The 26,855-nt window shown below is 38.3% G+C and overlaps 1 protein-coding gene across 2 annotated transcripts; it reads left to right on the top strand.

Annotated features, from left to right (window-relative positions):
* Positions 1–523: 523 nt before the first annotated feature.
* Positions 524–23,086, top strand: suclg1 (succinate-CoA ligase GDP/ADP-forming subunit alph). 2 transcript variants are annotated; one of them, XM_026171099.1, is made up of 9 exons: positions 524–610; positions 2,466–2,566; positions 5,731–5,847; positions 6,091–6,303; positions 6,713–6,770; positions 9,066–9,149; positions 11,519–11,670; positions 15,864–16,052; positions 22,067–23,086. In XM_026171099.1, exons 1-9 carry the CDS (start codon positions 577–579, stop codon positions 22,091–22,093), a joined length of 975 nt encoding a protein of 324 aa, XP_026026884.1. In that variant the 5' UTR covers positions 524–576; the 3' UTR covers positions 22,094–23,086. The 2 variants fall into 2 exon arrangements, with proteins under 2 accessions (XP_026026884.1, XP_026026883.1); XM_026171098.1 differs by lacking the exon at positions 524–610 and adding an exon at positions 1,127–1,348.
* Positions 23,087–26,855: the final 3,769 nt, after the last annotated feature.

The raw sequence follows: 26,855 nt of genomic DNA, 5'->3' as shown, positions 1-26,855 counted from the left end.
ATAACTGAAGAAGCCTCTTGGATGAGAGGCAAAACTTCTTCAACAAACTTAAATAAGTTCAGTTGCCCTATTTTCAAGCTCCTAAGACTGCCAGGACCTTGGTGAACTAGAACCCTTTCAAATTACTGCTGTTCCAAGGTCAAGAAACAAACATCTTAAACACAATATACAATATTTATTTCTGGCTCAGGGTCCTGTAAAGTGACATTCAGCGGCATTATCCACATCAACATGATCTATGCGCCCTCTAGTGCCATTATGGCACTGGTGCTGTCTTTCAAGTACTGTGTCAGAACTTCATTACCCATAGTTCATTGTGGGTTCAAGTATCCTACTTTTCGCCTGTTTTTTTTTTTAACCCCGGTGTTTGTGTAGCAACTGTCAAGCTCACCGCTTACTAAAAATAAATAATAGTAATTTATTTGAGTTAATACTGACAATTATAAATTCAGTGCAAATTAACGACTTGTTATAGTGCTTTTCTTTAAAACTCTCGATTCCACCGGGATATTTATGGTCAACTAAGATCCCTGTGAGAGGTCCTCAGTCTCCAGTGTCATTGGTGAATGACCGAAGATGTCTCACAGCAGATTGTTTGCTAGGCTGCTTTGTAAGTATTGTAGCAAACAATAGTTTAGTCATACAAATTGTTTGACAGTTTGCTTTCGGTATCGCACGTATACTTACCGTCTGTGTGCTCTACATTAGCTTTGCAGGCACGTATAGTTTTGCACCGGCTAGCAAGGCTCCTGTGGGTTGGCTGTCAGGGGGCTTACACATTAGTTAGCCACGTTAGCCTGGAGACCGTAGAGGAATGCAGGGAAAACTCACTGACAGTTAGCAGGACCTTAGCCTTACGCTAAATAAAATCTAACTTTAAGCACCTACCAGCCTGCTTCCGTACAAGTGTTAATTGTTGATCGTTGATCTTTGACCTTGCATGTCTTGTGAACTACAACGGCTGTGTGTGACAGCAGGTTCATCAGCCCATGTTATCGAGCAGTAACTGAAAGCAGCTAAATGAACTTTTTGAGGCAGTTTATTTGCATGTTACTTTCTGACAGTTAAAAAAAAATGTAAAAATAAGTTTGCGTTAGATTTTAGAGGGCGACATAACTTTAATTTAGTACGCCTTTCTTGAGACTTTAGCTAAGATGAACTTTGCTTATCTCACTGATAAATTGTGTCTTGTTGGGAGGTTTGAAAGCGGGCCAAAGTTCAGTTAGTCAGGCTGCTGGTTAATATTAGCCCAGTCACAAACACGCGTTAGGGCTGAACTGAAAAAGAAAAACAGGAATGATTTTGGGGCATTTGGGCTACAGGACAGTGTGTTCGGCAAAAGAAGCCTGTGAGTTTATTTGTTTTAGCCTGTAGAGATCGCGGTGTCATATTATTTATTTTGGCAGTGTCCTCTTAGTAAATAGGCTGCACCTTTTATTTTTGAATAGTAGCTTCACAAAGTGAGTAAGAGGGAAGAAAGGATCACCACAAGACAAGCTCGAGTCTCACATGACATTGAAGGAACTGCAAGAACTGAAATAATAATTGTTATTAGTCAGACAGATGCAGTTTTAATATAATTAATATTTGTATAGAAAACGCATTTCGAACTGTGTGTACGCACAATGAGAAAATACATTGTTCTTTTTCTTGCAGTTGGATGTGAATTGTAAAATATGAAACACCTAGCTACCCATTTGCTGCTTGGAGACTGATGAGCTTTAATTTATATTAATGTCGTCAATGTCACTATCAGTTCTTCTTATATTTGATTCTTTATTGATTTCCATGGTAATTTTCTGCTGTGAGGGGAGTTTAACTACATAGTCTTTTTACATTAATGCAGTAGTTTAGTAGTAAAAGTGTCTCATAGCCATGTTGTGAGTAGTGCAGCATATTTCTCATTTTACCTGTTAGGTGAAATTATGTAATACCTACAGTCTTTGTCTTATCAGATGCCTCGCAGCATGCATAAACCTTGACTAAAGTTCTTCAACTGAGTCGTGACCTGCAGCTGCTGGACACATTGTTACACCAAACACTAACTAACTTGTAATGCCTCCGTAGGTTAACTAAAATTATCATAAAACTGAACAGAAGTCTTAAAAATTGAGTGGGGTTTTTTTTGGTAACATTTTCTGTAAAACATATCTCTGTAAGTCTTAAAAGAAAGTTTTAAATGTTGCTCAGCAACTTTGAAGGATAGTTGGAGGGTAAAAGATTGTTGCCAAAAACAGTGTGGAGCTTAGGGTTCCCCTGAAAGGTAAATATTTGATTAAACACTTTGCTGTCCACTGTGAGAAGAGTGGTTTAGGATCGGTTCAGATTTGAGAGAAACTGCAGTTTACTTGTTGCAAAACATGTCTCCTTTGAACAAAACAGGTTTAATGTGTAGTCTTGCCTCTATGTTAAGTTCTCACAAATAACAAAAAAACTCTGTTGTTCCCTTTTCCCCCGTCCATTAGTGCAGCACAGTGGAGTCAGACACTGCTACACAGGCACAAGAAAGAACCTGTACATCGACAAGAACACGAAGGTCATCTGCCAAGGTTTCACGGGGAAGCAGGTTTGGACTGAAAACCTCTCGTTGTTTTTGCTTCACATCAGTTTAAGTTACTGCAATCTTGTTGTGAAATCTCAGGTTTTCCTTACTGCACACACAATTCCTCATTTTTGTATGTCAAAGACTTTCTGTATGAGTAAGATTACCAGAAGGACATTTTAAAAGTGCATCTCCATCAGCTGTAAAAATCTCATTCTTTATTTCTGCCTAAATTCAGTTTTGTTTTAATGGCACAAGTTATGTCAGTGTAGTTCAAGTTAATTTTATGTTTACAGCCTAATAAGTCTGTTGTGTCTTAGAGATTTGTCTCAGACATTTTAGCATTAAAACCTTGGCTAAGATGAAGAAAAGCTCCTGCATTGTCCCAAGGAGAGCAGAATCCTTTATTACTCCTTAACAACCCAAACATAGTCCTTACTCTATTCTCTCAGGGCACATACTCATGTCAAAACAGAGAATCATAATTTCACTAACAATTTGAAAGTTGTTTAAAAGGTTTAAAATGGAATCAAATACTGTACTGTGCAAAAGCCTTGGTCTGCTGGTCATTTTGTTTTGTTTTGTTGGGAAAACGGAAAGTAAGTGCAGAGCTTTATTAAAACATGTGCAAACATTCAGGGAATAATCAGGAATAGTTCTCCAGGCTTCTCGAAGGTTATTCAAAGCTGTTTTGAATGACCTTCTGATGTTAACTGCTTTTTGTTCTGTTCTTAATAGAGTTAAGGTCCAGACTCTGAGGATTTTCCTGTGTTCATAAGTCCAACACTTATGAATTGTTGGCAAGATTTCCAACACCACTGGCTGAAATGCAGCCCCAAACCATGACACAGCCTGCACCTGCCTTAAACCAAAAATTTCACACGTGGATTCATCACTCCATAGGACTCTTTTACATTTGACTTTCAATCCAATTCTTGTGTACCTGTGGGACATGACTTCCAGCGAGTCTATTTCTGATGAGGCATCAGTGATCAGTTGAGGATCAGCTGAAGGGCTGGTGCATGTCTTTCCTGGATTTTTTACATCCAGACTTTCGGATACTCTTCATATGCTGTAGAGCTTTAAGCTTTGCCATCACTACAATTTAAAACAGTTTTTTAAAAACCTTTTTTTTCAATGCTATGTAAACACAACGCTGGTTTGTCCCTTGAGCTTTGTTCATAGGTCAGTGTCAAGAACTGGGCTATAAATGAGTGAAAAAACATTCAGTGTCCAAAGAACAGCTTTGAAAGACCTTCAAAAAGCTCAGAGAAGTATTGTTCAAGAGCACCTTAAAAATACAAGAAAGCCTGGCTCCTTTGAAGTAAAGTACAAAGAAATAAGGGGTGGCTCAAGGCTTTGCGGCACTGTAATAATTTAAATAGTTAAAGTTAGCAAAATGTAAAAGTGTTTGGTAAAAAGTCCCTGATGCTAAGTTTGTGTAAATGCTGGAACACTTGATACTGCTGTGATTCTGCTGTTTGCTGTGGATTTTGTGGATTTGTTTCAGCCTTATAAATCAAGTTTGATCCTTTAATTTTTCCAGCTTATTCTTAAATAGAAAATAATTTTCATTTTTAATTTGACTTGTCTCCCCCCCTCCCCCCTCCCCCCAACAACTACCCTTTATCATGGTTTTAACCAAGCTTAACTCTGCTTGGCAGATTGTTGAGCCTTTGATTCATTTATTATTTTTTCCGTGCATGAAAAACCTTATGTGATTTGCTTTGAAAAGTGGCAGTGAAGGAGAATTACAATCTTCTTGGCAAGTGTGTTCAACAAGCCAGAAACGTGGACTTCACAGATTTATATTCCCCCCGCCCCGCGTCCTTCCTCACATTTCATTTTTCATCTTCCATTTTCTCTTCAACATAATAAAAGGTTGTTAAATATAGTTCTAGTGAACACTCTGGGTAATTAGAAAAGGATGAGAAATGAAGCAAGTGCTATTGAGTGCACATTGCCGTGTCTTCCTGGCTTGATAAGCAAGTCATTTTTCAAAATTATTGTACCAACATTTGCGATAATAATGACCGGCAAAAACAGCAAAGTTAGCAGGGTGAAGAACTATATTACAAATGGGCGGGAAAATGCTGATTCATAGCTTCTAATTCCTCTTAATAGGCTGGTTATAATTTTTACATTAAGGTCATTTATTTGCGCTTGTAGTTACGGTCTGTGCTGCTCCATCTACATTGTTTCAGCCTCTCGAGTGATAATTAACTGACTGCACGCAGATAGGATTCGTTCAGCAGAAAATCAGTTCGGTCTGAATTCATGAGCTCATTTTCTGCAAAGGTGCAACTGAGGTTCAGTTAAATTATTCTTTCACAGATCTACAAAATGCATTGTGATCCCTTAGTGTTACTGCGGCTGTATCCTGTTCATTGAAGTAAGTCTTAAAGCATGTGTACGGCACATATATTGTTTGCCAGTTGCTTTCAGCTCTTTATTGAAACTGTAGTTTGATCATGTGAAATATTCTAAATGTTCTGTTTACGTGTAGGCGTGGAAGTTAAAAGTGTCTTACTAAAGTTACAGCATTCACAGACTGTTATAAACAGCCCATTTGTGTTTGCAGATCAAGTATTAGTGCATCATAATGTGTATACTCTTGAGATTTAACTATGCTTAACCCGATGCTTGAGCTAGGATGTCTGAGATTATCATATTTTACGCGTTTCTATGGGCAGGGTTGAAGAAAAGTGGTGAATCGCTTTCCTGCGTGTCTAGAATAAAATGCACAAACCTTGGCAGTGCAGCACGACATGTTCTCCGTGGCCCACATGGAAGTGACAGTGTGTGAAATATTTTGTAAACTAACTTTCTTGGGAGATATTTCACACTCGGCGCTGGCGACTATCCAACGCTGCTTTTGATTTGTTTTTCAAATGTTCTGCTAGGAGATTAAACTTAGCTTACATCATTACTTATTTGTCAAGATCATTTAGATTCCTTCTCATTGAATATATTTACCGGTGCCTTCACCCCCTGCTAGAATCCAGCCTAGTTTCTGTATTTATCCTTTTTCTCAGCAGCACCGGTGATTAATCTTGGATGGCATCATATTTCCTACTTCCACTCTGTCTGCAATGATATCTCAATGTTGGTGCAGTAGAAGTGGCTGTACCCATTTCATTACACATGTGTACACAAACTGATTGCGCTCTCTTCCTCTTCACTTGTAGGGGACGTTTCACAGTCAGCAGTCTCTCGACTATGGCTCCCAGTTAGTTGGAGGAGTTTCCCCTGGCAAGGGTGGCAAGACCCACCTTGGCCTGCCAGTTTTTAACTCTGTGAAGGAGGTGTGTGTGACTCCTTGTCTAATTGTGTTGTAATTGTGCTTATTGCTGTTGTAATTCTTTTTTAAAAACAAGAACTAAAATATGTAGTTTGTATTCTTCCTACTGTGATCCTTTGCAGATGGATTTTTGTAACGTAACATTAGGTGGCACTGTTTCATAACTTGAGAATGTCCCTTTTTTTTTTTTTTTTTTTTTTTTTTTTTTTTTTGATGCAATGCCAATGCCTTTTATTCTTTGCTTCAGGCAAAGCAGGGCACAGGGGCAGACGCCTCTGTGATTTATGTACCTCCTCCATTCGCGGCAGCAGCCATCATTGAGGCCATTGACGCAGAGATACCTCTGGTGGTGTGCATCACTGAGGGCATCCCCCAGCAGGACATGGTTAAAGTCAAACATAAGCTTCTGCGCCAGAGCGCTACTCGCCTCATAGGCCCAAACTGCCCAGGAGTCATTAATGTAAGTGCATACATAAATACACAGCGGAGGACAAATATACTTACTTCTATTTCCTTTTTTTTTTTTTTGTGAGTGGGGGTGGCTGAGAGGGTTGAAAGCCCAAATTCCTTCTCATGGACTCCCTGAGATTTAATGCATTAATAATAACAGTGATTTTTTTCCTTTTTAATATCATGGGAGTTTATCCAGTAGATAAAATGGAGAAAATGACAAATGACTGTCTTTTTAAAAATTGTTATTTATTATATTATTATTACTTATTGTTATAGAAGAAAAAGTTTAAAAACAGGTTTTTAAATTGTAAAAAATTACAATGAAGTAATAATGAACTGCAAATGTGAACTGCAAAAAACAATGTGTTTTGTTTTAGATATACACTGAAATATGTGGGTTTTATTTGTTTTCTCAGCCTGGGGAATGTAAGATTGGCATCATGCCAGGCCACATTCACAAGAAAGGAAGAATCGGTGAGTGGTGATGTGTCTAAGGTCACACAGGCAAAAGCTTTAAACATTAAGCATAATTGAATATAACTTTAAAATGCCAAAAGTTAATGTATTTAAGAATGTGTGAAATCTAGAGAGCTTACATGGTGTTGTATGCCCTCACTGGCTACTTTAAATGGGCACACCTTGCCAGTATCAGGTTGGACTCCCTTTCAACTTCAGAACCTTCTTAATTCTTCATGGCACAAATTTAACAAGATGCTAGAAACATTTCTTAGAGATTCGACTGCTGTAACAGAAGTCAAGACTTCTCAGACCAGTCAACCTTTTTTCCCCAGTCTTCTGTGGTCCAGTGCAAATTGTCACCACAGTTTCCTTTTTTCTGTTCATGAGTGGTATCTGCTGCTGCTGTAGCCCTTTTGCTTCAACATTTGAAGAGTTGTGTAAGAGATACTCTTCTGCATACCTTGGTTGTAACGAGTGGTAATTTGAGTTACTGTTGCCTTCCTATTAACCTAAGGCAGTCTGGCCATTCTCCTCTGGCATCAACAAGGCATTTTCACCTGGAGACCTGCCTGTCATTGGATATTCTCTCTTTTTTACACCATTCTTTGTAAGCCCTAAAGATGGGAATCCCAGCAGATCAACAGCTTTTTTTTTTTTTTTTTTTTTTTTTTTTTTTTTTAATACTCAGATCAGTACATCAGGCTATTTAAAAACCATGGATCGCTCAGATACTTAAAATCACCTTTCTTTTCTCATTCTAATGACTGAGTTGCTGCCGTGTGATTGGCTCACTAGATATTTGTGCTAACCAGTGTTGGTCAAGTTACTTGAAAAAAGTAATCAGTAACTAATTACTGATTACTTCCCCCAAAAAGTAATCCCATTACTTTACTGATTACTTATTTTAAAAAGTAATTAATTACTTAGTTACTTAGTTAGTTTTTAAAAACACGATTTACAACCTGAAGAGGTGATAAAGCGATAGATCTTTCAGCCCAATTCTACTTTTTCTGCATAATCCATCATACAAAATGTAATCAAATGGAAAAGTCTCTTTTTTTAAACTTGTTTTATTAGTTTTAATCTTTTAACTTTATGCATCAAGCAAAAATGTAATTATCTGCAACATTCTCTGACTTGAATAAATTAGTTTAACATTTAAACCTATTTTCTGCACATTCCAGCACATAAAAGAAAATATTTTTTGTGTTTACACTCACTCTTTCAAATAGATGCAAGTAAAACACAGCAGAAAATAAATAAAGTCAAAGACTCAGCGGTCCTGTTGCTCTATTTTCACCTGTAAAGCAGGACTGGGGGTAGGCGGAGGTTTACCCTGGTGCAGGTGTGCTGCGGTCAGTTGATGAATCTGCGAGTTTCTCTGTGAGTTTCCCATTACGTCGTTGCGCACTCGGTGCTCGCTTGGAAGTTTAGGGGGTTTTTTCGCTGTAAAAAGTTTTCTTCCTACGCACAACGGACGCTAATGTTTTTGTCACTTTTTATGGAATCAAACTCAAAGTAAGGTCAGTACTTCCACGCTTTAAACGCTGCACGCTCATACTCTCTCCCGCACTCGATATATGATCCATTGTTGATCTGCACACAGCTGTTGTCACGAACGTCGCACTCGCTTACGTCACTGTCATGAGACATTCTCGCAAAAAAATCATGGTTTTAGTAACGCAGTAACGCAGCGTTCCTATGGGAAAGTAACGGTAATCTAATTACCGATTTTGCAATAGTAATCCCTTACTTTACTCGTTACTGTAATCTGATTACTTTTTTCAAGTAACGCGTTATTGCCCATCTCTGGTGCTAACTAGTAGTTGAACAGGGACACTCAATAAAGGGGTCAAAATTCAAAATGAATAACACTCACCTGTTGGTTCAGGCTTCTCCAACCACAGTCATTAAATGGCTGAAGAAAAACACGCTGCCTTTCTTTCCAGGTTGAAATTTTTTTCCTTTTTTTTTAATTTTTAAACACAGCACTATTTAGATCTTACATCGAGCTCCTGCTGTTGACAGCTTGACGTGCAGCATGTGCTCCCGGCTAGTGAACCTTTACAGGAAGTCTGTTATATATGTAGTAAATCGCCTGCCATTTATTATTATATTTTTATTTTTTTACCGCAGCATAGAGGGAGCAGCTGTTATGATGGTGATCCGTTTTGTATTTTATGTCTTGGTGAAAAGATGTTGACAAAAAAATGGCAGCTGCATTTTATTTTATTATATCACCTTTGACCAATATTTCTTTTAATGATGTTTAACTGTAAGCAAAGAAACCTAAGAAGTTCTTTCTTTCAGGCATTGTTTCTAGATCGGGTACCCTGACATATGAAGCTGTGCATCAAACTACGCAAGTAGGCCTGGGCCAGTCACTCTGTGTTGGTAAGCTACCAATGACTTTTGGCATATTAAGTTTAAACTGAACACGCAGTGCTGTTGAATGCATTTTTATATCTGTGCAACATAAAACAAGCTTTTAACTGCTCGAAGTAGATGCCAGGGAGATTTTGTAGGCATGAACAGAGAGAATTTTATATTAGTATGTGCTGCATTTGGTTTGAAGACATGCTGGTCACTTATTACCAAGCACTCAACATCACATCCTTATATTTAATTTAAACCTCACTGTGAATGTTGGCAGGACCTTAGACGTGATAAGATATTAGACTTTCATCTTTAATAATTACTCCAGAGATTAAATAAAAAAAAAAAAAAAAAATATTTTACAGGACTCTGTAGAAATAGGAAGGTGAACTTGGAAGATCACCTTGCTCTAAAACTCATCAGATGCTAATACATTTCAGCAAATAGCTCAGACGTTTTCTAATAAAAAGGCACTTTTCTGATCAGTGCTCAGAATATTCCTCTCAGATCTGAGCATTAAAGGTGCTGCTATCTTTGAAGAGCCCTATTGAGATCGGACAGATCCATTGAGTGGCTCAGATGGATATAGAAACTTACTTTCAAAAGTCTTTGTCCTGAAAATCTTAAGGATAGTGTTTTTCATCTCACTCGCTCATCTATAGCCGTACATAAAATGTGATTGTGTACCATATATCTTAAATATATCCTTTTTTCTCTTAAATTCATGCTTCTTTTGTTTTTTTTTAGGTACATCTCAAAAAAGACAATACTAGCTTTTACACATTCTGTAAAATAATGACACATTTATTACAAATGTAGCTGGTAAATAAAAGCAGATAAAGGATTGCAGGTAATATCATATTTTCTGCATATCTCACATGTTTATGTGGGACTTTCCATTAACCCACCCATCTGTTTATTACCCTACTTTCTCTACAGTGTCTCATAGCCTTGTTTTAATAATTCATTGATTTACAGCATGGATTAACAACACATGCTGCTTGATAGCACAACCTGTGACATTTTCCCAAACTCTGTTTCCCGCTGTTTAAAAACCCAGTGTATTCATTCGTCAATTTTGTATCGCTCCCTATTGTTATTCACAGTATGAGCATCAGCATGTTTGCTTTCTAGGAGGCAGCTCAGAATATCTGTTTAGATTTTATTAGAACATCTTGACATTCAGTAACGACACAATCACATCCAGCTCTGTTACATCTTGGCAAAACATCAAAAGATTAACTGTTTTACAAAAACAAATTCTTTTGGCCAACTTGTGTGCCACCAGAAAATCCATATCAAAGAGCTACTTGGACTCTGGAATTAAATGAAAAACAACTTGGCTTCATCATTATTTAGACATTTTAATTATGGAGTGTCCTCTAGCCAGACTTCATAAAGCTAGTGCCGCAACAGTATTAAATATTGTAGAGTTCATTAAACGGAGTTTATTGGTGGGTCTGCTCGTGACTTCTGAAGTTTGAGTATGACCTAGGGGCTACAACAAATTACAGTTAATGCAATATTTAATATCACTGTCATCTTTGTTGCTGTTAATGTGGGTGCGCTTTGATTAGTATGCATGTAATTTTTTTTTTCTTGGTGTTGCCAGGTTTTCTAATGGTGCGAATATAAATTAAGAAGACATTGAGTCTGTGGAGATTTGTCTTGTGGATATTTGCCCATGCTTTTGTAGATCCTGATGGAAAGTATTGTTAAAAATGATTATTGCACCCTTGTGGTTTTCAAAAGCTTTGTAATTTTTGTTTCCTGGATATGAAACAAAAGACATTAAAGTACCACGCAGAGATGCAGATGATTTGGGACAATTGAGGTAAAACTGAAAAATGATTGAGAATGTTTGGTTTTTTTGACTCTGTCCAGTTGAACTTTTTTTTTTTCTCCCCTAACAAAATGTCTCAGAAATGACTCTGCAGTTATTTTTGATTTTATAGAGCTTTACAGCGTTTCCAGCTCATTGCTTTAGCTCTCTGTCACTGGTCAGCACTGGCATTGCAAGTAGTAGGACATTTAAAGGATCTGTGTCCAATGTTTATTTGTTGTGCAGAGTCAATTTTGCCCTGCTGAAATGCTAAACTAGAGCTTAAAAGTCACTTGATATACAGTATATTGTACATCATTTGCTAATCAAGGCACTGCTCAATGAAAATGAGACCAGATTTACAGGGAAATTAAATCAGTTAATATTAATTGTTGTGTGAAACAGTCCGGGCAAAGCATCCCCAGATTATCTTGGTAGTGGTTATCGGATGTTGTTGACGTGAAGCTGGCTTCCAGCGGCTGCTTATTTGATGAAGCCTGAACAGCCATGTGATCCTCCTTCACAGGCATTATCATTATCAAGTGTTTGCTTTGTCTCCTGCAAGGTATTGGCGGGGATCCATTTAATGGCACAAACTTCATAGACTGTCTGGAGGTGTTCCTGCAGGATCCCAAGACGGAGGGCATTATTCTTATTGGAGAAATTGGAGGAAATGCAGAGGAGAATGCAGCAGAGTACCTGAAACAGCACAACTCTGTAAGGAAATGACACACTGGACACCCATAATCTCACTTCACTCTCCTGCTAATATCCCCTCACACACCTTAACACATATATCTGTTCTTATAAAAAATGTATCCTTTTCTGAATTAGCTCTCAGTTATGCCCTTTCAAAATATGTCAGCTCAAGTGAAGACTGGAAGCCATCATATGAGCTATGAGTGTGATCGTATCTTCAGGCTGGCTTTCTTACTTCTCTGTGTCAGTGTGATTTGTGTGATCAAGATAAGCTGACAGATGGGATGAAGGTATGATTCACAGGACATGTTCTGAAATCAGCAGTGCTGATGAACAGTGAACCTTTTGTGAGACCACATATGATAAAGAGTCGGGTGAGGATTGACTTGTGTATCCCAGTGGCTGTGAACTTGTATATATTTAAAAAATAATTTTTTGTTCGGGGTCTGAATACTTTTAGCCTGTTAATTTTTCCGTGTGCATGTGTTTGCTTCTGTGTCCACGTGCGCGCTTATGGTGCTCTCGAGCTAAGAAATGAATTTGATTTGCCCTCAGCTTCTCTAATGCATGCAAATCTCCTCCTGGCGTCTCAGGAGAATAACTTCTCACACTCTACAAATAAAGTACAAACACCCGCCACCCAATCACCCAGAGTGTTGACAGGAAGGGACAGTTCAAATGAAACACATGCAAGAAAAAGCCCAGCAGAGCGTGGGAGTAAGCTGCAGATCTCATGTTGAAAGTTAGTTGTGTAGAACATCGTACATAAAATGGCATTCTTTAACTGTAATAGTTGAAAAAGGGTAGAAAGATATCTGAAGACATTGTTTTTACTTTAACTCAACTTTTCTAGATTTGGATACATTCAAATTCAAGTCACTGATGCACTGCCAGCGGTGTGCTCCCATAAGTGAAAATGGCAGTGTCTGGAATAAGCAGTAGGCTACCTTAAAATAAAATGTTAATACACGTAAGTATGTTTTGCTTCTGTCAGTATCTTCTTGGTTTTAATCGCAGGGTGGAAAACTCCAAAACCTGGTCCAGTAAACTTTCAGTTTGATTTGAAACTTGGATTTATCTAAAATAAGGTCTAAGGTGAGTGGAGGGAAAAAGAACATATCAAATATTATTGTTTAGTGTCAAGCACATTATAAAACAGGCAATGTGCGTCATCAGGGTAGCGTAGGTGTGATTTGATTAAATTTGATTGACAGCAGTGATATAAGCGATCAACCCACCTTATGTCTTGTTCCAAACGAAATCCCACATTTAAGCATTAATCTTACACATCTCTCTAATGGTCATTGTTTGATATTCTGGTATTTGGTTTGATCTCCTCTGATAGATTTGTGATTTTTCAAAAAGGCTCTTATTTTTATTAATCTTATTTTGGATTTGAACACAGAGCTGGCATAGTCTTTGGATTTCCATCTTTTAGTATCAACGGTGCCTTGCCATCACCTTCTACCAGCAGCTGTAGATATGCTCACTACCAGACCAACATGTCGTCACATAAACTATCAACTTCTGTGTAATTCAACAAACGCTCAAAGATTAAAACGATATGGCCGTCCCTAGAGCGCAGCACATGTAGCAGACTTCATAAATCATGGAGGTCATTCTTGTTTCTGTTTGTTTTTTTACAGTATAAATCGATCAGTTTTTTTTTTGTTTTTTTTTTTTATTTGCTAAAATTTCGACACACCAGCACCACCACAAATCTACTATTCTCTGGTCTTTTAGCGTGGTTACATCATCCACTCTCTTTTTATATAACCAGACCTCCGAACTGATTCGACATCTTTCAAAAACAGGTTCATACTCCATAATAACTGGGTTTTATTGAAGGGATGCGTTTTATTTTTAGCAAATTATTATTTTTCCCAGCTGAGCCTTGGCTGAACCTGGCACAACACAGCCAGTACAGGAAAGATTAAAATATCTCATGTGAAATAAACAGTTTTGTGCTGAGCTTTTTCAGTATGTATTCACAGAGGGCCACATTACTCATTTCAAGACGTTAAACCCAAAACTGTTTCTTAAATGCCCCGTTTCGCATTAGCTTGACAAATTGTGCCACATTGGACACGTTGTGTATTCAATGCCCATTGAAATTAAAGGTTGAGTGTCATGATTGATTTATGTTATGCAACATTTAATAAATTGATCTCCTGACGTGCGAACGACATATTAGACCAAAAGGGGAGAAAGTATTGATTTCAGTATCCATCAGTGTTACAGCTGAGTTACTGCACACTATTTTGTCTACCGCTGCTTTAATTCAGTGAAATGCAAGAAAACAAACTCATACTTCCCACTAGGTTCTGCTGTCAGATTTTATGATGTAGGGCATATGTCAGCATTAAGCCTTCATTGGTGTTGATGCCCTCTATTGCCAAGTAAAAAGTGGTTTTATAACATCACCTGTATCAGCGGTTTATCAATACAAGAGTCTCACAGGCTTTCTAACAGAAAAAGGCTTTCCACGCCATATTAAAATTTGGGTCATGCATGCCAAATACGTCATAGTATTTGGCACCTCGACTACTGTGGTGGGTATGTATAAATAAAATGTCCTCACCCCATCTCCACTGACCTTTTAAATAAGCATTTTATTCTGTGAGGAAAAAAAAAACACCCTGAAAATGAAGGAAGGCTGTAGTTTGGATGAAGTCTGAAGTTGAAGCGCTGGCACATGTTATTTACACCCCGCCCTCATCATGTTGGTGAGGCCACCTGCGTGTCCCAGTTTTACTTTTAAGCTTATGAAAACAATTCCTCAATTTAGAGCAGGGTATTTTGTGTTTATAGAACAAAGGCGTTTTCCAGTCATGTTGGCACAGAGGAGGTGTTAGAACGTTATATTATGCGATTGGTCTCATAATTAAGGTAATAAATCTGTACAGCTAACAGTGGAAGACAAAAGACGGGTAAAGGGATATTGTAATATGACACCCTTCCCTGTATGAGTTGTTACTTGGAGCCCGGGGAAGCAGGGATTAATGGAGTAATTAAACCTCTTGCGTTTGAGTTAGATTTAAGACTTGATCCACACGAGGTTGGTTTGTTTATTTAGAACGTGATTTGACTCCTGAATACTGAGTGGGCTGTTTGTGCTAATTTGTTTTTATGCATACATTTTCGATGCATAGAGCAGATGCTTCCAACATATTTAGAGCACTTTAAAATGATGTTCCCTCCCTATTTTCATTTCCCTGTTAACTATTCAAGTGTTAATGCCTCATTAGTGGTGCATTTCTGAGCCAAGGTCCTCAGCATTTCCCCGGCTGGTATATGTCCTGTGAGTCTTAATTATCAGAAGTCATCTCTAGTATATATTAGTAGCTGCCATTTTGTTCCTGCCAGTGTCAGGTTTGAATCTGAAGCTGAAATGGCAGTTTGAAGTGTGTGTCTTTGAAGGACCTCACTATATTGCTGTAAAGGCTGTAAAGCATGCCACATTCACCCTCTGAAAGCAGCTCACCGGATGAGCCACAGCCTCTGTTGAAAGCACAGGACTAAGACTGTGTGCGTGCACTTGTGTTTGTTTGTGCGCTAGTTTAAATTTGTGCATGCGCACACGCACCAAGCAGTCCTCTGCAATTATGTTGTTATTCCTAAGTATGAAATATTAGCTGCTGTACGTGTGTGTGTGTGTGTGTGTGTGTGTGTGTGTGTGCGCGCGCGCACACACACACACACACACACACAGTCCCCCTTGCTAGTTGTGTTATTGGTGAAGATGAAATATTAGCTCTCTTCACCTTGGAAATGATCTTAACTGTTGAATGTATCATCCATCAGTGAGAAAGCAGTATAGATGGGTGCTGAGCTAATCAGTGCCTACATGACTAATTACCATTTTAGAAATGAGATGATATGAAACGGCGGGAGCCTGAACCCCTATCTGGTCATACACCAACCCATGCAATTAAATGGCTTGATTGACCCTTTTGTTTTAATATTGCAGACTGAGACAGAGATGGCAGGTTAGACAAGCCTGTTATCATGGGATTCTCTAATAGGAGGACAAGGGGTGTTTCATTTCTAATGAATGAATAAAATGCAGGTGCAGAAAGAGGATTCAACTTTTCTCTTCTTGTGCTTTCTGATGCTATTTGCATCTGACACTTTCTCTTGAGCAGTTTCCCCTTTTCTGTGCATCTTCACCCCATTTTTATGTTCCGATTTTCCTTTTCCTCCTTTTCCAGGGTGATAATTCAAAGCCTGTGGTATCCTTCATCGCTGGTCTAACTGCTCCTCCTGGCCGTAGAATGGGCCATGCTGGTGCCATCATCGCTGGCGGAAAGGGTGGAGCCAAAGAGAAGATTGCAGCCCTCCAGTCAGCTGGAGTTGTAGTCAGCATGTCCCCTGCTCAGTTGGGCAGCACTATGTTCAAGGTGAGTCACTTGGACCAGTAAATATTCAAAGGATCAAAGATTAGTAATCATGAACAGTGATGGAAAGTACGGCTCCAATGTGTCAGTGGTTGATAACTGTCAGAAATGACTGCAGGCAACTTTAGATCAGTTGAGAACAGCAAGCTTTTTAGCTAGCAGTGCCATAAATAACAAATGCCCAGGTGGGTGTATTTGCATGGTTTTGTCATGGTGAAATTAAGCTTGATCCAGAGCTGGTATTTGTTAGAGTAACCCAATTTTGTCGCCTAAAATCAGAGTCTTGCTGAAAATGAAAGGTGAAATTACATTGTCATGTTTTTGTGGTTGTAGTCTTTAAGAAGTTAGTTTAACAGTGTTGTCTCTAAGTTGCAATAAAGGGCAAAAACCACATCAATAGTTTGCGCGCACGCACACACACACACACACACACACACACCTTCCAAACACGTGTATACACACATTATATATACAAACATTTCAAACCGAATTCTCTTGACTGTCTGGAGTTTTCTCTTTATCTATATCTCTATTTTTTAAATTGATCATGAATCCACATTTTAAACATTTTTCTACTGTTCTGTGTTTGCAAACTAGTTGGTTAATGAGAGTCTGTTTTAGAGAAAAAGCCATAGTTATTCTTTCTTTCTTTCTTTCTTTCTTTTTTAGAAAAAAATTATCTGTCCGCATCTATTATCATTATCAGTATTATTCAGATTAAAAACTTTAAATGAAATGTATGATGAGTTCATAAATTATGATTCAGTGCTATATATTAAACTGCTAAACCATTGATCAACAAGTTCTGCTTCATCCACCTACAGCAGTAAAATGCTCAGGGAGTCCAGTGACGTACATTAACTTTTGCAAAAGGTTTATTTTGTGTAAGGAGCACTTTTTTCTTTTTTCTTTTTTTTTTTTTTTTTTTAAACCTAAATTCAGTAAGATTCTTATAAGAAAAAAAAAAAAACTAGGGCTGCCAACGTTAACGTGTTAACGCCGTCATCGGGATTAAAATTTTTGGAGCGCATCTGGACCGCAGAACGGACAAACTTTGAATAAACTGCCCAAAATGCGTTGGCAGAGACATTCAGAGTCATTCTACGCTCCAGATGGGTTGATTGCGTTAAAAATTTTAATCTCGTTAATTGTGATGATGGCGTTTACCCGTTAGTGTTGACAGCCCTGAAAAAGAAAAAAAAAGTCTCTATAGTAAGGGATATAATTTTGATCCCTCCTGAATTTTTAAGTTTGGTCACATAAAGAAATTATTATTGTTATAGCTTTGTTTTAATGGAGGGAGACAGAAAATCACTGCAAAATTATTTTTAATAAATTTTGCTTGTCATTGATTGAAATAAGTATTTGATGTGACTTAGTAGTTGGTGGAGAAACCCTTGTTGGAAAGCACAGTGGTAAGATGCTTTCTAAGGTGATCACCAGGTTTGCAAGATTACAGGAGGGATTTTGGTTCACCCCTCTTTACTGACACTCTCTAAATGATACTTGGCAGCTTGAATCTTCACAGTATTTCAATAGGACTGAGGTCTGGAGACTGGATAGGTTCCTCCATGACTTTAATGTGCTTCTTTAGGCACTCCTTTGTTGGCGTCTTTGTTATATATGATTTGGGACATTGTCATACTGGAAAACCCACGACTAGGTATGTGTGTAATTAGTCGACTAGCTGACGTTTAATCTAATTGGTAAAATTGAATTGATGGCTTATGTCGGTAAACTGTCTTAAATGTTATGCAACAGTCTGTCACCAAATGGCGCATTGTTGATGAGAAAGCCATCAATCTGTTAATCTAGCTTTCTCCGAAAGGTGGATGGTCTCTCCCTGAGCGATAGGGTGAAGAGTTCAGTGCTTTGCGAGGGGTTCAGAGTAGAACTGCTACTCCTCCACATCGAAGGGAGACGGCTGCTTCTTGGGTAAGGTTTTCCGGTCTGGGATATCCTACCGCGAGGAGGCCCTGGCTTAAACCAGTAGTCTTCTGCAGTCTTTTGACAGCTCTTTGGTCTCACCTGTGGTGGTGGAAAGGTTGGAATAGAAGGAAGAGATTCTGTGAACAAGTGTGATTTCTAAACATACTGAATTGTGATCAGGGGTATCTGTAATTCATTGGCATGTGTCCCCATGAGGCACACAAACTGCAATCCGTTGCTTTGGGAATTCTGGCTGGGTTTTAAATACTTTACCTACATACTGTACATGCATACATATATACAAATCTATTTGAATTTCATTGAGTGAAAAATGCATTTTTTTTTAGTTGTTCTCTCTCAAACAAAACTGCCACAAAAATTAGAGACTATTAATGTCATGGGCGAAGTTACAAATTCAGCAGGTGATCCAATAAATAATTAATCCCCCCCATGTGTCTGTGTGTGGATCAGAGCTGATTGATAGTTAAATTTAACAGTATCGCATGATATGAAAATACTTATTGCTGGAATATTTAGTCATTGGTGGGAACGGTGTTAAAAATGCTTCGCTTTAAACAGAAGCAAGCAGAATTCTTATTAATTTAACTATATCCCAAACAATTTATGTCACACTTATGTTTTTTCAGATACATGCAATTTAAAAATTAGGACAAGAAATGCATAGAAAGCAAAAAATTATGATATCTACCCCATGCATAAATATGTGGTTCATTGTTTAATGTAGAACTATAAAATATACTTGTTTGCATTTATTTTATTTTTAAAGTTTATGCAATGTATCAACTAATGAATAAACATATTTTAAGCATAATTACATGTAAGTGAAATTGTGATAATTCTTCTCTTTAGTTTGCAGACCAAAATATCTTGTGATCCTGGTCACTTGTATCTCTTATCACAGTTAATGTACTCATGTAAGGAGGTTTATTTAGTTATTTATCTCTTCTGAGTAGCAAAGGCTGAGATTGAACTTTTAATATGCTATAAAGGCAGAAGAGAAGGGCAGAAATTAATAAATGTGTGTTTACTGTGGCAGAGTTGCTGGCATTGCCTCTTTATTTCAGTTTATCTCTAGGGAAGAACTGTTAACAAGATGTATAAAAAGTGAAAGCATGTATTACACCCATTCATCATCTTATACTTTCATTACCACTGCTGGCACAACTGCACGCAGATATAGATTTACATGACTTTCTTTCCCAAAGTTTAATTCATAATCATTGCGTGTAATGATGAAAAACGTGCTGCGTGGTTGCTCATATTGCTGCACGTTGTGTTCATACATCTCTGTTAATCTCATTGACCGCCTTAATCGGAGTAATAACATGTAAGAGAAGAAAGTAGAAATAATGCTATCTCCGCAGGCAGGAACAACAACCGGGGAATTACTGTGTCAGCTGACCTGCATGAACCTGAACATCAGGAGTCCAAACGTGCATCTGCAGAAATCTATACATGCGTCATCAAATGCAATCAGATGTTATAACAGTATTTTGTGAGCTCGAGAAAACTTTGACATTTCAGAAGGGCCAAGGTTTCAGTAAAATCTCTAATTCCAAGTGTTAATAATAGTTTAACCTCTTAAACATCTTAATGGAACATGACTGCTTTTTGTTCCCACTCCAATCCTTGCACCATGTTCATCATAAGAATAATCAAGTTCAGACTGAGAGCTCACTTGTAAGTAGGACACAGTATACTAATAGTGCCTCCTTCTGTCATTCTGTGTGTAGCCATTTGAAAATTTAGTAAAAGTAAAAAAAATAATATTAATAATAAAATGCAGCAGAATGAGGAATATTTATTCCTCGGGTGTAACTTTGGTCCTTTGTTGTCTAATGCATGTTAGACAGGAAAATGAAACTGAACAAGGTGTACATCTTCAGCATCAAGCTGCACTAACGCACTGAATCAGCGGCTTTTTTTTTCTATCAGACGGGGGGTAACAGGATGAAGATTAGACAACGACCAGTTCATGGCTCATTTTTAACTAGATATAAAGTCATAGCCTTAAAAGATTTAAAGCCTGAAGTTTTCTCTTTTTTCCTGATATTTATTGTGGAATATTTTATTCATCTTTACAATTTGTTTGCTGCACCTTCTTTCCCACAGATCTCAGGATTGTGATCATCCTTTTAGTGTTTGTGCCATTTTTATTGTTTCAGCAGTGCTAGGACACCCTTTTTATTTCTTATTCAAGTTAACTAAAAACATTTTCTTTGCATGTACTGTATGTTTTTGTTACAGTACAACTTCTAAACTGTTGAATCTCCAAATAACATTAAACGCCCAAATTAAGGGGGAAAAGAAAATCTTATGTGCACCCCACTACAAAAAAAATCTTCAACAGAGCTGCATGGATGTGGTTTTTATCATGCAGTATTAGTTATAAGCAAACAGCCTTACAAATGTCATGAGATTCCTTTGTTGCTGAACTATGTGTGTGACATCCATTTCAAAACAATCTCTGCCCACTGCAGACCAGCAAGAAATGCAAAAAATACAATAAGCTCCTGTAGGTTTCCACGTCCCACACAAAGCCAAAAATTAGTAGTAACACACTCGCAATGATAAACAAAGGCAAAATTTAGTTGCGCTGGGTGCAAGGAGAAGAAATCAGTAAACCTATATTTATCTGAGAACAACTTAATTTATATGCAAAGGAAGAATAATTATGACCTTTTACTTGTTTACAAAATCACAGTATTATCTTATCCTGCTGATAAAGCTGCAAAGGTTTATGGAGACACAAAAATATCGAATCTGGATTTTGTTTTTGTAATATATTTAAAAGTTAAAGCAGGCGTGCTGACCATATTTACAATGCCTGCTTTCTTCATGTATCCGCGCCCAAGTGTCACAGCTGTCATTGCTCGCTTGTAAAGGTTTTGCTTTTCTTTCACATTACATGTTCGTCTGCTCTCCCCAGTTTCAATCCAGGCGTGTTCTCACCTGTCGCTTTTGAGTGGCAACCTCTACTTTGCTCATTTTTACTCCCCCTCTTGCTCTTGACTTGTCAACCATTAGACGCTGTCTCACAAAGAAGGCTTCTTTTTTTCTTCTTCCTTTTTTTTTTCTCCTCCCCCTCCCTCACAGACGGCTCTGCTTTCTTACCTTAGTGCTATGATTCCTACCTTTGAGTTAGTGTCTGTTGACATGGACCAACAAAGCATCTGTCTGCTTGTCACAAACACCCCCTCTTGTCTTTCTTGCCACTCTTTCCAACCCATTACCCTTTTTTTGTGTCCTCTAATTTTTTTTCTTTTTTTTTCTTTTTTTTAGCCAAAAGCCTAACCTCCTCCCCTTTTCTAATTGTACCTCATCTGTAAAGCACAAACTTGGTGAACAAGATCATGGCTCCCCAGTTCCCTCCTCCCACTCCATCTAATTGTTGCTTTAAAGAATGCGCTTGCGTTGGCTACCGAGCATTTTACATTATTCAAACACAAGCCTGTTTCCTCCTGAAGGTGGCAGTAGACCTTCAGGTATCCAGACGCCACAGAGGAATAGGCCGACATGTGCATGACTACTTGTGTGTTCTGTAGACCTGATAAATGACTTTTGCATTAAGTTACTTTCCTCCTGTGGAATGGAAAATTCTCTGGGAACGACGTATTCTATCATCCTATGATTTGTGTGATATTTCCCAAATTGAATATGTAAATAGCAACATCCTTTTTAATGGCTAACATAATGCTTTCTCATTTATAGTCACATGGTTGGACCGTGCTGATAAACAGAACAACCATAACCACGCATAAATCAGATTTTTGCAGATGGGTAGTCCCTATCAATCAGAGGAAGTGTGCTGTTTTAATGCTGGCAACTGGAACTTAGTGAGATGTGCGTGCTACATGATTTGCACTCTCCAGGAAAAAAAAACAAAAAAAAAAAAAACAGGCACTCCACAGCTCTAGCCGCCTCTGTTTTCCCCCTTCAACAGCAGATCTGATACATGGGATCAAAACAGAGCTGAGTGAATTCTGCATGAATAAATCATTCACGTCTGTCTCACTTCATGTCACGTTGTTTCTTTTCTTCTTCCTCTGTGTTGTCCATCTCTGCAGGAGTTTGAGAAGAGGAAGATGTTGTAAATTGCGCAAGAAGGCAGCTGACCTCTTACCCCCTGCCTCGAAATTGAGATGAGCAGCCTGAGTCTGGAGGTGGATATGCCCCTACAGTGTCTGTAAACCCCGATTATTTCAACTACGATACGCACACGAAGTGTTTATATTGTAATTTCTGCCATGAACTCATACCTTGCACATAAATGGAAAGAATAAAACAGTGTTTTACTGGTATCCTAAAGAAACCATTGTACACTATGAAAAGCTTTATGGATGTTTTCCTTCTCCACACAATGTCGGCAGCTTACGGATCGACGCCACAGTGATCTGTTTCGTTCTGTTCTGCTGTTCCTGCTCTATGATGGATTTCATCACTAATTTCACTGGTTGCCCACCCGAATAACAAACATTTCTCATATCATTTTGTCAGCTGTGTCGCCTGTACTTTCACGTGGCATATGTAAGAAACAGATGTGGTCTCCTTGTAGAACGGCATTGCTGTCCCTAGATTTTTAGGCATCATTAAAGTAACTCGAGAAGTACAAATCATCACTTAAATGGGGATGCAGAAGGTGCAGGCAATGTGGTATAGATACAGAAACAACTGCCAGGTGAGCATTTATGACAAAAGTGCTTCTCTTGCAATGTTAATAAATCCCACTTCTGAAAACGCCTCATTTGACTGCCATTGTAAAGTCACTGCATCTGGTTTCAGTTTTGACTCATTCTTAAGGAGAAACGATGATTAGGCCAATTGATTATTTCGTTCAGAGATTAGAAGTCAAATTTACCACATTCAGTCATAAAGTCGAACACTAGTATTGACTAGTATCAGCTTGTCAGTGCCAATCTTTGAGGGAGAGCAGGAATTTCTGAGATTACAAAATAGACTAAGCTTTTGTTTCACCTTCCATTTTTACTCAACCTCTCTTTGTTGGAGCGTGAACTGCTCTGAGGTTTGTCGAGAGTCAGTACCACAAATATGTCCCTTGAATAAATTGTGAGCAAAGTGTCCTTTAAGTTCTTTGAAGCGTCATTTATCCTCAAGTCACTATTGAATGAAAGGACGTGAAGAGAGTGGAAGTCGTAATGTCACGTCTATCCAGGGATGGTCTCCACGAGTATCTGCAACTCAATGCAGTATCTAATGTAGCATTTCCTTTGTCAGTATTGAAAAATGAAGCCTGTCCTTGCGCTTGACTTTAAGACAACACAACACCCATAATCGTTAATCTAAAACCTTCAACAGATTTCTCTTCTCTCCGTTAGTTCGTGGGCACGACTCTTGCGTCGTGACATTTATCCACTGAACATCCAGAGGTTATGAGGAAAATTGTTGAGTGGAGGCATCTAAGCTGAAAAATATTAAATAAGTAAATAAAATGAACACTTAGCCAAGTGCACTGTGTGACATACTAATGAGGAACTTCAGTTCAGTGGTTGGATTTTTAGTTATTAGCATAACAAATTTCATTTGGGTTGTGTAATAGGTTTTCTTACCTCTGGAACAAAATGTAAAACTTTCATAATGCATGATTATTTTTGAGGCTGCCGTTTTTCCCAAGCTTTCTACAACAGTCGTGTGTGGTTTTTGAGTTTTATCGAGCCAAGGTAAAGTGAAGCTTTGCTCTGAATGCTAGTATTTTCTAAGACTGTATATTTGAGCAACATACAGCTTGTGTGAGCATTCACAGAAAACTTTCAGGTTTTTCTCTGATCAACACAAAGTCAACTTCCACAAAAAGTTGCAGGTTAAACCGACACCTCATTACTGAACACAAGGTGAGTGTGGAGCGGGTGAGAGAAAATGAAAGGGGAAGATAAGGTTACAGTTGGTTTTGTGCCCACAGAATCTATTTAAATTAACTCACTGGGAACAAAAGTGTGTAATGAAGCATATAAAGCCCTACACTGGACATCTTTACAGCCTATTCTTATCTGCTCCACAGCAGTCAGCCAAGGCAGATTATTATGTGTAAACATTGTTAACAATTACTTTTTAATCTGCATTAGTGAATTAACATAATGACTGACAGTGGCACAGAAAGCTTATTTGTTTAGAGGCTCAGAAGTTCCTTCTTGTACTTCTGCTGTGTTCTGCTTGTATGCAAGAACTAAATCGGGCCAAAGTTAACCCTTTAGTGCAGTTTAACTGCTCCGTCTTTAGGATTTACTCAACTTTATCACAAGTAACAGCAGGTTCAAAATTAAAATGAACTTACTTTGGAAGCTGGCTTGTTTTCATCTTGTTAGTCATACAAAGCCCTTAAGGTTAATTTCCTATGGAAGTTTTTCTAGTTTAGATGATAAACGTTGTTTACTATCTCCAGTCATACTCAGAAATTTGGACACAGCGGCGGCTGTGGCTCGGGAGGTAAAATGGATCTACTAATAACTAATCGAAAGATCAGTGAAGTATCTATGGGCAAGATATCGAAACCTAAGTTGTCCCCAATACATCCAGTGGAGTGTGAATTTGTGAATGTTAGATGAAAAACACATTGGCATTGAAAAATGTGCTTGTAGAGTGTGTGAGTGTGTGTGTGTGTGTTTGTAAATAAATGGGTGAAAGGCTTGTAGTATAAAAGCACTTTGAGTACTCAGAGTAGAAAAGCACTATATTAATTTTTTATAAAGCACCTTTCACAGACATGATCCCAATAATTGACATAATAAATCTATTGAAATTGGTTTGGAGTTCAGTGTGCTCGGTTCATTTTGAAAACATCTCGGGTTGTTTTTTGGGTTTCTGTTTAGTTATCGGTGGACGTTGCTTTTACAACATAACATGCAACCTTTGACTCCACTAACAAAGCGGCGTTGATGACAGCTGCATTTGATGTCATTCTTTGGGTGGAGTAGCTGGACGGCCTGAGCTGACAATTTATTCCCTCAGACCAAAGAGTTAACTTTATTCATAAAGCTATAAATGGCTGAGTCAAGTCCAGCAACAGACCTGCAGCAAAGTCCTCATTACCAAGAGAGTTCAGCTGACTTCAGCCGAGTCAATCGTCTGAGCTGAAGAAACAAGAATATTCCTCGGAGCAGGCAGCAGCCCTAATGAACTCAACAGGGTACTCTGCAAGTGCCCTTGTGCACGCTGTAACACCTTATAAGAGGAGAGGTTAGCAGCACCAAGGTGCCCAGCATGTAAATCAGTTATTTAATTAAACAGTTGCTAAAGGCACAGACCAGGTAAATCTTGTGTTGAGTTGTAAAGGCTTTTCCTTTAAAAGTATGCTCAGGGAAGCTAACCGGCAGTGTGTGTCGGGTCATTAACATTCCTATTGAAATGTATCTGTGGCATGAGCTGCTACCTGCCAATTAGGATAACAGTGCTTAAATACCAAAAAAGCTGTGCAATCTGGAAGCGGTGCAGGTGCAGGTTAGATTTGTTTTGTTTTGTAATTGCCCTGGTTTGTTGGCAGCGGTCTTCAATGAACTGCTAATCGGTTTAGTGTCACATATTGCTCCTTTCAGCCTGAAAGTGCCAGCGATCGTTATCAGATTGTTTTATTGATAACATTGAACGTACCTCCTGCAGTGTCAGGTTGGCGCAGTCTCCATTAAAGCATCGGAGAGCAGTAGTAGTATGGACCAGAAACGAAATCACGGGGCTTGGCAGTAGCAATTTGCATGAGGTGGTATTGTTTTAATAGAAGCACTAACTTGAGATTGCTTTGGGAATTGAGGGCAGGAATGAGGATAGAAGAGCGGATGTACAGGGATCTTGAAACAGAGCCCCATTCTTTCTTTCTTTTTTCTCCCCCAAGTCAGCAGCGGATTAGTTTCTTCTTCTGACAGAGGAAAGGCTTTATTTGTCTAGCTTATGAGGATATAAGGACAGAAAAACAATGTTTCATCTAGAGAGTGAACTGCAGATTTTTCTAAATAAACTCACATTTTTGGAGTTAGCTTTTAAATACTGTGCAAAAGTCACCCCATATTTTATAATATTTTCTTTTGAAAACAGGAATTTGGGTGTATACATGTATTGAAATATGCAAACATACATGGAAATGCAGTGCATGAGGGTACATAAGACAAAGATAGCTTTGCCGTACAACAAGCTTCTGCTGCTTCTTTTGGAGTCACCACAGTGGCCTCCTCAGAAGAAGACTCATGTCTTCTTGTCACACCAACCCTCTGAATGTCCTCCTTCACTGCATCCATGAATCTTGTCTGTGGTCTTCCTTTTTTCCTCCTAGATTGAATTTTCTTATTCAACATCCTTTTTTCAGTATAACCACAAACCTCCTCTATACAAGTCCAAACCACCTCAGCCTTGGCGCTCTAATTTTATCTCCAAAGATTTAAGCTGTCCTTCTGATAAACTCAGTATTTTGGTATGACCAGCATTATTTTTCAGAACAGGCTAAACTCTCTTAGGCAGCTTTCTTGTCATTTCTTTAAGGAGTCTTTGGGAATAGTTGTCCAGGCATCTTGAAGGACATTCAAAGCTCTTCCTTGGATGTTTCTGCCTTTTGTTCTGTTTTCTGTGAACATAATCCTACACTGCATTAGTAATGTTGAGGTCTGTGCTTTGTGGAGGCCAATCCATGACTGATTGTGTTCCATTATGTGCTTTTCTATCCAGGTATGTTTTTACTGATGGGATCAAGCTGTTGCCAATTTGATGCGTTCAGATGGTATTGCATGGTGGATCAAAATCTGCATTCATAACTCCATCAATCATTTGTATTTCTTTGTATGTTTACCTAAATAAATGGGAAGAAATTATGTTATTTCAACAAGGACAAGGACCTTAGGATACAATTTAGGTTCTCTG

This window comes from Astatotilapia calliptera, chromosome 6 (assembly GCF_900246225.1).
Source record: "Astatotilapia calliptera chromosome 6, fAstCal1.2, whole genome shotgun sequence".
NCBI lineage: Eukaryota > Metazoa > Chordata > Actinopteri > Cichliformes > Cichlidae > Astatotilapia > Astatotilapia calliptera.
Note: the sequence above shows the minus strand (reverse complement) of the source record. Positions and strands in the feature narration are given on the sequence as shown.